The following is a 13245-nucleotide window of genomic DNA, read 5'->3' as shown; positions in this document are numbered from 1 at the left end:
ACTATAGCCTACTCATATTTTCCATTTTTCATTCCTTTTAAAATAAAGATCAAACATTTTATTTAAAAGCCTTCATGTAGCTGGTGCAAAACAGCCCTGTTTGAAGAATGCTCTAAAACTCTCGTTATTAACAATTTAAAAGAACATGAAACTCACATTCAATGTATTTAATTTTAGGTGTACGAGTGTTTTGCACACATGTGTCTATGCACCATGTGTGTGCCTGGTGCCTCAGAGGTCAGACGAGGGCACTGGATCAGGACATAGAGGGTTGTAAGCCACATATAAGTTAAGGGCTGCGATCAAAACCAGACTCTGTGGAAAAGCAAGAACTTTCTCTCTAGCACCCCACTGTATTGCCTTTTAAATGACACAAAATAGCAAGCTATGAAAGATAGCTCAATGCTGTTATTAGCGATATACAAATATAGTTTTTTTTCTTTTTAAACATATATTTAGAGAGACAGACACATATGGGGTGGGGGTGGGGAAGCAAATGTGTGGAGGTCACCATCTTTACATCTAAAACTAAATCTTTCAGTAAAGAAATTGACCAGAACGCAAGGTTTAATGACAGGTCAACATAAGAAATCTGGTTTTTCAAAGACCAATGTGTTTAATGACAGACAGTTACTCAATCTTTAAATGATTTTATTGTTCCTCTGGTGAAACTTAAATCTCGTCAAGGTCCCAGATCAAGTTCCTTCTCCTGGCTTGCCAACAGCTGTGCTCCGTCTTCTCTTGGTTTATTTAGTAGGAAGTGAACTATCTGCAGGAGAGTACTATCATCAAAGCCTTTCACATCATTATCTTCCACGGTCTCATAAAGAGGCTTACTCTGGGTCCCCCAACATATATTTTTACGGGGGTTATTTTGATCAGCTTGGACAGTCAGTGCCAAAGTATTTAACTGGTAGCAGAAAAAAGAAAAGTATTTTCCGTCTGTGATCACAGCCTGGGAGACAAAAGGTCGAGTAACATCTGCTTCACTCCAGAACCCTGTAGAAGAAAACAATGTTGGCATGTGTACACATTGATAAATGTTATCCAAACAGAATACTCTGGAGGGTAGGAAGATCTCTGGAAACCCTGACCCACCAAATCCCTGACTCCCAATTTCCCTGCTTTTTTCATGAACTCTATATTCTATTGCTGTATCAATGTTTCCTTGCTTCTAGCGTCCCTGGACTTATGGATCCATCCTTTTCTACAAACCGATTCTTCAGTAGCTTCTAGCACTCACTTAGTTATGAGAAGCTTTGCCTACAGGAAGCATCCTGCTACTGGTATTAACTTAATGACTTAGAGTATGCTCAAAAAATGTCCACACTAGCACCACATAAAACCTAATATTCATTATGACCATTTATTTCACTAAATACAGATACATACACAAGCTCTCAAAATCATAAGGAAAGGCCTAGCTTTCTATGGTTTTAACACCACGCCTTTGGATAACCAGAGTCATTTGAAGGTGTTAAAAGAGGTTTTAAGAAGCCAAGTGTGGTGGCACACACCTTTAATCCCAGCACTCAGGAGGCAGAGGCAGGTGGATTTCTGAGTTCGAGGCCAGCCTGGTCTACAAAGTGACTACCAGGACAGCCAGGGCCATACAGAGAAACCCTGTCTCGAAAAAACCAAAAAAAAAAAAAAAAAGTTTTAAAAGTTGCCGTCATTGCCTCTGGTGTCTCAGGTCATAAGGTCACAAGATACCTTAATACCTTATCTACTCCAGTTCTCTGGCTGATTTTTGTTCTGTTTGGCTGGTTAAATATTCTTGAATACCACGAAGGCCGGGATCCACATAACTTCTCCACATGTATATTTATACTAAATTCTCAGTGGAGAGATCTAACACATTACTTCTCAAAGGCACTAGGTAACAGTTTGTCATTCACAAGCACACACACAGTGCCACTGTGTACCATGTACCCTTCCTCACCCTACCTATTGCCACCTTCCACTCCTATTAAAGAAATGTAAGCCAGCAAGAAAAGCATAAGTTGGAAATGCATATCTGCCAATGAAAAGGAGGACTCCACTATGAACAATCTATATCAAATTCCTTCCGGGTTATTACAGGATTAGTCTAGTTCATATTTTGTAATTTTAGGCTCTGAAAGAATAGGAAGATGAAGATTATAGCCCTTTGACAGAAGATTGGCTTGGGAGGTACTAGTCCTTGGTCAGAACTCCAGCCTAGGAAAATAAAGACCTACATGCTATATCTTCTACCTTCTGCTACATCATTTCATAGCATCCTCCCATCCTTTACTAGTCACCTGCACCTATGGTGTCCATACATACTGCAAAAGTCTGTCCTCATTACAGCGACTTATTTGGACTACTCCTCAAACAGCCACTAGGCTGTTATTATCTCAATGTGTCTTCTAGAGTCTGCATGAATAGCTCACCACCATTCAGGTTTCTGAAACAGTCAATTCCATCTTTCTAAAATCACTCCATTCAAATAGATTTTGCCTAAATGCTGGTATACTTTTCCATAACATCACCACTTTGTAAATAGTACATAATTATCTTTTGATTTCCACTGTAATCAAAGCTCTAGGGGAGACAGGCGTGTGTCATTCAACACTGTCTCCAACAGTAACAACTCTACCATAAAATGCATTCAAGGGCTGGCGAGATGACTCAGTGGCAGCATTCTGGAGACCCAAGTACAACTCCTGGGCCCACAAAGAGGTGATGCCCTGTGACCTCCACATGCATGCCATGGCCCTCTGCTGGATGAACTTGCATCTACTGAATAGAAAGATTCCCAATCAGTCTTCACTTCGGGGTCATTTTCTCTCCTAACTCAAGAATTTTAAAAAGGGTGGAAACCTACAAAGATTTTACTTAATCACTAGTAGTCTTTTTTTAAATGTTTGTAAAAAACACTAGAAATTAATATATTCACACAGGAAGTAATCACAGTAAAAGATCAAGAAGATTACTCATGTGTACTTGCAAATTTCAAATGTAATTTACTTCATTACAGATTTCTAAATAACAGCATTATATATTAAAATGTTCAGATCCAAGATCTGTTTTTACCTAAAGAAAAAAAATCTTAATAATTCCATCCTCAACATGTTATACTTTCAAGAGTGAAAACGGCCACCACATTGGGCTTACCTTGGTACATAGCTTGTGCTCCGGTCCAAGCAAAAAGACTTGCAATGGCATTAGCTCTGAAGACAGCTTCTACCTGCTCAGCTTGGTTCTGTCTTATCAGCCTGTCCCTTTTCAGTCTGTCAGGTATCAGATGGAACTGGGTATGGCCATAACAACATGGATCTGCTGTTTTTGAGCCTAATGGGAAGCGATAAAAACATTTCAGATGAAATGAGAGTATGCAGAAGTCTACTGGCACATACTTTAGCATTTGTTTCAAGCATATCTTTCTTCTTGGAACATATGTTTCATACTCGGAAGACATAAATAGACTGAATAGCCTTACATATTTTTAATTGACTATAGTAGTTACTTAAAAACAATGTCCCAACCTGATAACAAGGGCACAAAATAAGCCAGGAAGATACACATAAAAGGCATTTATAAACTTCCATGACTTAACTCCACCAATCCCTCTCAGTCATTATGAAGAGCTACAACTGCAGTATCCCTCAGAGGTGCACTTTAGGAAGGCTCAGGAGGCAAAAGCACTGGCTGGGCAACCCTAATGACTTGCGGTGAGTTTCTGAAACCCACACTGCAGAAAGAAGAATGGGTTGCACAAAGGCGATCTCTGACCACAAGTGCTCTGCAGCACTTGCACACCCACATGCATATTATGCACACACATTCACAAAAACACGTAAAACAACAATTAATGTAACAAGTAAAATTACAATGAGTGTAAGAATAGTATTTTTGTTCATTTTTTAAAAAAAGAACGTTTTTATATTTCTAAGTAAAGAAAGTCATTATCTTAGTGGGTAGCATTTGCCTAGAACACAGGAAGCTCTGATTTGAGTCTGAACAGAGATGATGTCAGCACAGGGGTGCATGCCCTGCCCCTAACCTTAGCAACGGGGATCTGGGGGCAGGAGGATCTGCAGTTTCAAGGCCATCCATTACTCCACAACGAGTGTTAAGCCAGCCAGGGGCAAAGACAGGAAAGAGTAAGAACAAGCAAAGGCAGAAAGAGAAACAAACAAGACCAGTGGGTAAACGTCGGACAGAAAAGGAAGTGCAAGGCAAAGGCGGAAAGGACTGGCAGTCCAGCTCTCATGAAATGCAGACACACTCGATTTCATTGCTAGAGCTCTCATGAAATGCAGGCACACTCAATTTCATTGCTAGAGCTCTCATGAAATGCAGGCACACTCCACTTCATTGCTAGAGCTCTCATGAAATGCAGACACACTCGATTTCATTGCTAGAGCTCTCATGAAATGCAGGCACACTCCACTTCATTGCTAGATCTCTCATGAAATGCAGACACCCTCAATTTCATTGCTAGAGCTCTCATGAAATGCAGACACACTCCACTTCATTGCTAGAACAGTTTTAAAACAATTCCCAGTCACTAAGACTAAGTGACTGAGAAAGCACTAACACAATGGCCTGGAGGACTATGACAATGCCTCCTGAAGGCCTTTGTTGAGAACATCAAGGTGTGTGAGGGCCTACAAGTGCTTGACCTCCTAATGTTCCTACGATGTGTAGAATGAGCAGGATGCGTCAATGGAAGGCCACTCATGACCCTACATCATGCAGCAAACACAAAACTTTCAAATTAAGAGCTAAATTTCTCTCCAATTTTCATTCATGTTATAATACCTTCAGATTATGAACGGTATTGCTCATAGCCAATTAACCTACTGAGTCTTTAAGAATTGAAACTGAGCTAGGTGTGGCAACATACCATCCTACAGTAGGAAGGGAGGAGGCAAGGGGGCTCCTGCCCCAGCTTCAGGGCCAGTCAGGGCTAACTAAGACACAGAAACCCTATCTCCACCAGGAAAAAAAAAAAAATATATATATATATATAATAATTCAAAGTTAAACTTCCCCATATATCTTCTATGGGTCAAAATGTAAAGAGAAACTTACCAGTAAATATGCTGTTTTCATACTGCCGTTTGAACAATGGAAGCTTGTCTGGTTTACATTTCATAACAGGGATTTCTGTAGGGATGGAGTAATCCAATGGCACAAACTTGAAGAATTAAAAAACAGACAGGGAAGTCAGAAACACTGTATCCACCTCATTTACAATAGCTTACCTTTAAACTTTTTCAATGAGTTATTCTTTACAAAATAATCTTATTATACAAATTGAGTATCTCTGAACCTAAAGTCTGAAGTGTTTCAAACTTCGTGTTTCCAAAATTGGGAATATTCAGAGCCTGCAAGACGGGCATTCCTAAATCAAATGCTAAATCTGAAATGCTCTGACTTCTGGAGTGTTTCAGACAACACTGTCAAAACAGAAGAGCTCACCTGCACTAATATCTGTTGATAGGACTAAAGTGGTCATATGTAGAAAGTTTTTAGAAATCCTGCTATAATAAACAATCATAAATTGATTTTACCACATTGATGCCTTACCTACTTCATCTTGGTAGAACATAACATTCCAAACCAGAGAGTTGAAAAAGACTTCCAGAGAAGTTGCCATCATGAACAAACATGGAAGGCAAGAAATCTACCAACATACCTCACCATAGTCAACCAGTTACCTGATTGCCTTTTGGCAATGCTCACACCAGATGCCAACAGATACAAAACTCTTACCTCTGGGAGTTGCTTAGATATTCGAATCTGGTTGTGTGGTTTGTCATTTATTTGGTAGCGTAAAGCATCAATATGGCCTTTTCGATGACCAGCAGGAATGCGTTCTTCACCACGCAACCAGTAAAAGTCAACAGAGCGTTTACAATCTATCAAGAGATGCAAATTTTTCTTTATTATTTAGAGAAAATTGGTTATTAGTTACGTAGTCATAAACATGTGATGGACAGCATGTCTAAGATATATACATATTAAAACAGAGAATCTAAGAATCTGAGTTTCATGCTTTATCCATTATGTCTCAAATACAGTACTCGAAAACTTCATTTTGCTCCCCGCTGTAACTGACACGGTTACTTAGTTAAAACTAAAGATGCTAAAATGAACAGCAACCACGCACCGGAATAAGACGAGAACTGATCAGTACTACGTTTACTACCAGTCTAAAAGGTACATACAATTCTCATCACTGCCATTTTATACAAGATGAACTTAATTTCATCTGAACAAGGTTAAGTTTTCTAAGCCACCAATCGCAAATAGTCTAAAATTCCTCTACCTTCCTAACACACTGCTTTTCCTGTACACACAAGGAAGGAAAGTAATACAGACACTATAAGATTCAGTTTAGAACACATCTACAGCCATGGTAGAATTAATTCAATAACTACTAAGACACCTTCTGAATCACAGACATGAACGGATTACAAAAACATTATCAGCTGGGGTGTAACTCAACCCCCTGTACTACCACCCCATCAAAACCAAACAAAAACATACATACATTCTTTTTCACGTCCACACTGAACGAAAATTTCTGTTTACTGGGACCAAATCTTGACCCCTCAACCTACCAGATGTTGGGCCCGAAGGCAGCAACACTTACCGTGTGCCTTTTTCACTCTTCATTTATAAAATGAATTCATGATATGTACTCTGTTACTATGAGGATTAAGTAGGTGGCATTTAGAACATTTGGGAAAGGGATCGACACACAGTAAATGCTAAGAAAATGTTAGTAACGCTGATAATATCTTATTTACCTTTTGCCATTCTAGGGCCAAACAGTATTACTGTAATTTTCATCTTGATACTAAGGCAAAGTAAGAGAGGTTGATGTTTTACCTATGGTGACCCAGCTTTCGTGTGGAGCGGTCAAAAGACAACCTTCAAGTTGGTTACACTCTCTACTAGTCTCTTAGAAACTTTTGGCTGCTCAGACACAAAACCTGATCAAAGCATGGAAACGTGATGAGCTTCGGGTGAGTCTAAACTTTAACAAGTAGTCCTTAGGAGGGCCGGCCGCCTGAAACTTGGTCCGAAAGTCCTAACTCACTGAGTGCTACTGAACCTGCAGGAAAGCTTGGCCGACGGCGTCCCCACTTCCCCCGTTCAGGGTGGGAGTTCCAAGCTCACCGAGAGCGGCAGTGCTCAGGACAGGGTTGAGTGGAGCGAGCAGGTTCACGAGCGTCCTCACTACCTGGTCCAGGATGGAAGAGGCGAGGGCCTGGCGACGATCGAAGTGGGAGCGGGGCTGGCGGCGCCGCACGTAGACCTGCTCCTGCAAGATGCAGTCGCACACGGCGGCGCGCAGGGCGGGGAGGTCGAGCGAGGACGGCGACAGCGCCGGGGCGGACGGGAGGCCCGAGACAAACACGGTCTTGGTGAAGCTCTGGTACCAGCGGTCGGCGTTCAAGGCGGGGATCTGCGGATGCACCACGTACTTCTTGAACTGCATCTTGGTGAGAATCCGTATCTTCTCGTCCACCGACGGGGCCGCGTGCACCGTCGCCTGCCAGCGCTGCACCCGCCGCTGCCGCGCCGCTTTGCTATCGGCGGTCATGGAAGCCACGATCGGCGGGTACCGCGCGACGGGCGTCGCCACGACCTCCAGGTCTCTCACCTCCGGGGCCGTAGCGGACGCCTTAGCAGCGGCATTCTGGGACAATCCCCGGCCGCGGGACACCAGCTTCCAATACCTGGCCGCCGCCATCTTTGCCCGCCGCGACCCGGAACTTGAGATCTACTGGCAGGAATTGTTCCTGCTCGCTTTCCGTAGGGACCAATCGCTTCTTGGAGGCGGATGCTCTGAGCACCTGTGGTGCGTTGTGTCATCCAGTTTGCAACCAATCAGCTTGCTCCTTGAAGTTTGTTGTGTTCTTTTTGAGTATTTGTCTGCGATAAGAATTCGCTTGCCCCAGATACTTTTAAACCGGTTATGCTCTGAAGAATGAAACCGTTAAAGCCCTTGCTCGTAGGATGTTTTAGGGACTCGCATTTTTTTTTTCACACGCAAACATTTAGAAATATCCTCCAGCCGGGCGGTGGTGGCGCATGCCTTTAATCCAAGCACTTGGGAGGCAGAGACAGGCAGATTTCTGAGTTCGAGGCCAGCCTGGTCTACAAAGTGACTTCCAGGACAGCCAGGGCTATACAGAGAAACCTGTCTCGAAAAAAAACCAAACCAAAATAAAACAAACAAAAAGAAATATCCTCCAAAGAGAAACTTAAAATCCGTACAGTTCTAACTTCATTTGTGTACCTCATATAGTCCGTTACCCTCCACTACCTTTAGAACTAGAATTTTACGAAATACAACATGTCTTTACTTATTCTTGCTAATTATAAAAATTATATCAGCATCACTTACCTGTGAACGCGACTAAACTTTAGGAAAACTATTTCACACATTCTTCAGTGCTAATGAGGTAATATAATTTATTTTGAAATGGGGAAATGTGTTTTTAGTTGAATATACAAAACGTCAGGGAATACATGAAATAAATCATACTAAACAATTTGAATGTTGCTGTGTATTAAACTCTTTACTAGTTTGGAATGAATGGATTCTTTACAATAAACTTAATAAAGAAGCTATTACTTTATTTTTCAGTCTAATATGATTCAAATCTTCTCGGTTGCATGCAAGGAAGCAGACAAAGAGCCAAAAGCTACCCACTGTCTTAGGGGCAGAGGTGGTACAGGGTCCCAGGTTGTCTGCCACTCAAGCTGTTTCATTTAATGGATATTTATGAGTGGACCTTATGTGTTACTGTGCTAAATGTCTTCTTACTTAGTGAGCCAGAGACCTTGCATTCTTTTTGTTTTGTTTTGTTTGTTTTTTGAGACAGGGTTTCTCTGTATAGCCCTGGCTGTCCTGGAACTCACTCTGTATACCAGGCTGGCCTCGAACTCAGAAATACTCCTGCCTCTGCCTCCCAAGGGCTGAAATTAAAGGCGTGCACCACCGTGCTCAGCTGAGACCTTGCATTCTTTTTTTTTAATTTTTAATATTGTTTATTACGTATTTTCCTCAATTACATTTCCAATGCTATCCCAAAAGTCCCCCATACCCTCCTCCCCACTTCCCTACCCACCCATTCCCAATTTTTTGGCCCTGGCGTTCCCCTGTACTGGGGCATATAAAGTTTGTGTGTCCAATGGGCCTCTCTTTCTAGTGATGGCTGGCTAGGCCATCTTTTGATACATATGCAGCTAGAGACAAGAGCTCTGGGGTACTGGTTACTTCATATTGTTGTTCCACATATAGGGTTGCAGTTCCCTTTAGCTCCTTGGGTACTTTCTCTAGCTCCTCCATTGGGGGCCCTGTGATCCATCCAATAGCTGACTGTGAGCATCCTCTTCTGGGTTTGCTAGGCCCCTGCACAGTCTCACAAGAGACAGCTATATCAGGGTCCTTTCAGCAAAATCTTGCTAGTGTATGCAATGGTGTCAGCGTTTGGATGCTGATTATGGGGTGGTTCCCTGGATATGGCAGTCTCTAGATGGTCCATCCTGTCCTCACAGCTCCAAACTTTGTCTCTGTAACTCCTTCCATGGGTGTTTTGTTCCCAATTCTAAGGAGGGGCACAGTGTCCACATTTTTGGTCTTCATTCTTCTTGAGTTTCATGCATTTAGCAAATTGTATCTTCTATCTTGGGTATCCTAAGTTTTGGGCTAATGTCCACTTATCAGTGAGTAGATATAGTGTGAGTTCCTTTGTGATTGTGTTACCTTACTCAGGATGATGCCCTCCAGGTCCATCCATTTGCCTAGGAATTTCATAAATTCATTCTTTTTAATAGCTGAGTAGTACTCCATTGTGTAAATGTACCACATTTTCTGTATCCATTCTTCTGTTGAGGGGATCTGGGTTCTTTCCAGCTTCTGGCTATTATAAATAGGGCTGCTATGAACATAGTGGAGCGTGTGTCCTTCTTACCGGTTGGAACATCTTCTGGATATATGCCCAGGAGAGGTATTCCTGGATCCTCTGGTAGTTCTATGTCCAATTTTCTAAGGAACCGCCAGAATGATTTCCAGAGTGGTTGTACAAGCTTGCAATCCCACCAACAATGGAGGAGTGTTCCTCTTTCTCCACATCCTCGCCAGCATCTGCTGTCACCTGAATTTTTGATCTTAGCCATTCTGACTGGTGTGAGGTGGAATCTCAGGGTTGTTTTGAGTTGCATTTCCCTGATGATTAAGGATGTTGAACATTTTTTCAGGTGCTTCTCTGCCATTCGGTATTCCTCAGGTGAGAATTCTTTGTTCAGTTCTGAGCCCCATTTTTTAACGGGGTTATTTAATTTTCTGGAGTCCACCTTCTTGAGTTCTTTATATATATTGGATATTAGTCCCCTATCTGATTTAGGATAGGTAAAGATCCTTTCCCAATCTGTTGGTGGTCTTTTTGTCTTATTGACGGTGTCTTTTGCCTTGCGGAAGCTTTGCAGTTTCATGAGGTCCCATTTGTCAATTCTCGATCTTACAGCACAAGCCATTGCTGTTCTATTCAGGAATTTTCCCCCTGTGCCCATATCTTCAAGGCTTTCCCCCACTTTCTCCTCTATAAGTTTCAGTGTCTCTGGTTTTATGTGAAGTTCCTTGATCCACTGAGATTTGACCTTAGTACAAGGAGATAGGAATGGGTCGATTCGCATTCTTCTACATGATAACAACCAGTTGTGCCAGCACCATTTGTTGAAAATGCTGTCTTTCTTAACAACACTCTTCTCAATGATACCTTGGTCAAGAAAGGAATAAAGAAAGAAATTAAAGACTTTTTAGATTTTAATGAAAATGAAGCCACAACATACCCGAACCTATTGGGCACAATGAAAGCATTTCTAAGAGGGAAACTCATAGCTCTGAGTGCCTCCAAAAAGAAACTGGAGAGAGCACACACTAGCAGCTTGACAACACATCTAAAAGCTCTAGAAAAAAAGGAAGAAAATTCACCCAAGAGGAGTAGACGGCAGGAGACCTTGCATTCTTAACAGGAAGAAAAATCGTAATCATAATACATAACTTTATGATTTATTATAAACTCATAGGTGCCATGGAAAAATATAAAGTTGGTAAAGAAAAATATCAGTGTACTCTAGTGTGTGGGTAGATGTTTGCCATGTAAAAAGCCTGACCAGAGGACTATTTTTTTTTGTAAAGATATCATTTGAGAAATGAGTCATGAAAATACTGGAGAGGGAGGTTCCAGAAGGAGAAACACATGCAGAGATTCTGAAATGGGAGCATAACCTGAAGACACAAGTGGAAAAGCCACGTGAATGAAAAAACAAAATAGATAATGGGTGTAACAGAAACCCAAAACCTTAGTAAGCACCCAGACATTAGCAGAACTGATTTCATAATAGAAGGTGAATTCAGGCCCTAAAACTCAGCACATAGACAAGAGCACTCGCCAAAATGGAAAGAAAGATCTAATCCATTCAAGTCCATAGTTCTGGGAAAAGTCTCTAAATTCATTAACCTTGCTTTTTTGGCTTCAGTTCCATTTCTGACTGTTCTTATTAACTAATATATGTCAACCCACGACACTTTTTTTGTTTTGTTTTGTTTTAATTTTATTTTTTTGTACTTAAAAGCTCACCCTGGGATCCCTTGGTGTAGTTGTTGATCAGCTAATAATAAAGACTTTCTATTGGCTTAAATCTATGTGTGAGCAGTCTTCTCCAGTGACTATCACACAACAATGAGGAAGTAGTAGGAATTTATAAGAGAAAGGAGACAAGTCAATCTTAGAGGTGTCCAGGCATAATTGCTGGTATTGTTGTGATTCTGGCTACAACTCAGAGTGGCTAGAAAGCTGTTGAACTTAGATACCATAACTTAATTTAGATTTAATATTTTCTGTGTATTAATTAGCTTAGACTGTTTGATGAGATTCTTCTGGAGAATGGAAGTCCAAAGTGAGTTTCATTATGGTCAGAATCTTGTGAGGGCTTCTTGACTTATAAACAGCTTCACATAGTGTAAAAAAAAAAAAAAAAAAAAAAAAAGCTCTCTGTGTTTTCTTGTATAAACACTAATCCTTTTATTACAGGTCTCTATTCTTTTCCTTTTAACTATACTTTAATTACTTCTACAAGTTCAGTCACATGGAAGCTTGGGCTTTAACATGGGGCTTTGTGGGAAAGATGTAATTTCATCACTCACAACCATCACACACACACACACATTATGGAAGGTCAAATAAACTTATAAGTCGTTCAGTGATCCATAAACTTCAGATACTTTCAGAAGGACAAGGAATGGATTATTGATGTGTGTACTAATCTAAATGTATCACCTAGAACTAGACGGAGTTTATAACAATACCCAAAGGTTACATATTTGTTTCATTGTTAGAGAATTCTTAATATGACAAATTACAAAACTGGTAAGCTAATTGAGGAGTGGCAGAGATTGAAGAGTCAATGTGAGGAGAGGAAAGTGGTAAAGGTTGTCAAAGACGATGTTGCAATCATGACAGCTACATTCTGCTTAGATTGTTTCAGTCTCACAGTGCTGTTATTGTACTGTAGCTCTGAAAGCTGTTAGCATTACAGGAAACTAGGTAGAGGTGTATGAGATTGTACTATAGTATTTCTATATTCTGTACTTAAATTTTTAATTAGGATGTTAGAAGAAGCTATTGGACCCAGAAGACTGATGGTGCAGCCCATGATAAAAGCATGCATGAGAGCAGAGGTTCAATATCCAGTGCCACGAAAATATAAACTTAGAGGTTAAAAAAATGAGGGCACATATATACAGAAGATGTTCCAATTGGTAAGAAAGACATATGCTCCACTATGTTCATAGCAGCCTTATTTATAATAGCCAGAAGCTGGAAAGAACCCAGATGCCCCTCAACAGAGGAATGGATACAAAAAATGTGGTACATTTATACAATGGAGTACTACTCAGCTATTAAAAAGAATGAATTTATGAAATTCCTAGGCAAATGGTTGGACCTGGAGGGCATCATCCTAAGTGAGGTAACACAATCACAAAGGAACTCATACAATATGTACTCACTGATAAGTGGATACTAGCCCAGAAACTTAGAATACCCAAGATATAAGATACAATTTGCGAAACACATGAAACTCAAGAAGAATGAAGACCAAAATGTGGACACTTTGCCCCTTCTTAGAATTGGGAACAAAACACCCATGGATGGAGTTACAGAGACAAAGACTGGAGCTGAGACAAAAGGA

General features: G+C 40.9%; 1 protein-coding gene across 1 annotated transcript; it reads right to left on the bottom strand.

The window, feature by feature from the left end:
* Positions 1-634: 634 nt before the first annotated feature.
* Mrps30 (mitochondrial ribosomal protein S30) lies at positions 635-7746 on the bottom strand. The gene is made up of 5 exons (XM_021180435.2): positions 7159-7746; positions 5746-5891; positions 5062-5167; positions 3139-3315; positions 635-999 (listed from the first exon to the last, which is right to left on the bottom strand). Exons 1-5 carry the CDS (start codon positions 7733-7735, stop codon positions 683-685), a joined length of 1323 nt encoding a protein of 440 aa, XP_021036094.1. The 5' UTR covers positions 7736-7746; the 3' UTR covers positions 635-682.
* Between the last annotated feature and the right edge of the window lie 5499 nt (positions 7747-13245).

The sequence above is a fragment of the Mus caroli genome, unplaced genomic scaffold (assembly GCF_978045245.1).
Source record: "Mus caroli unplaced genomic scaffold, Mus_caroli_1 scaffold_15, whole genome shotgun sequence".
NCBI classification, from domain to species: Eukaryota; Metazoa; Chordata; class Mammalia; order Rodentia; family Muridae; genus Mus; species Mus caroli.
This window is presented reverse-complemented; position numbering and strand designations above follow the sequence as displayed.

Bases quoted from the DNA above. Each gene is read 5' to 3' on its own strand.
- Mrps30 (XM_021180435.2), bottom strand. From the start codon at position 7,735: ATGGCGGCGGCCAGGTATTGGAAGCTGGTGTCCCGCGGCCGGGGATTG. The intron at 5,168-5,745 runs GTAAGAGTTTTG...TAATTCTTCAAG, and splicing joins TATCTAAGCAACTCCCAGAG to TTTGTGCCATTGGATTACTC. The intron at 3,316-5,061 runs GTAAGTTTCTCT...GCTTCCCATTAG, and splicing joins TGAAAACAGCATATTTACTG to GCTCAAAAACAGCAGATCCA.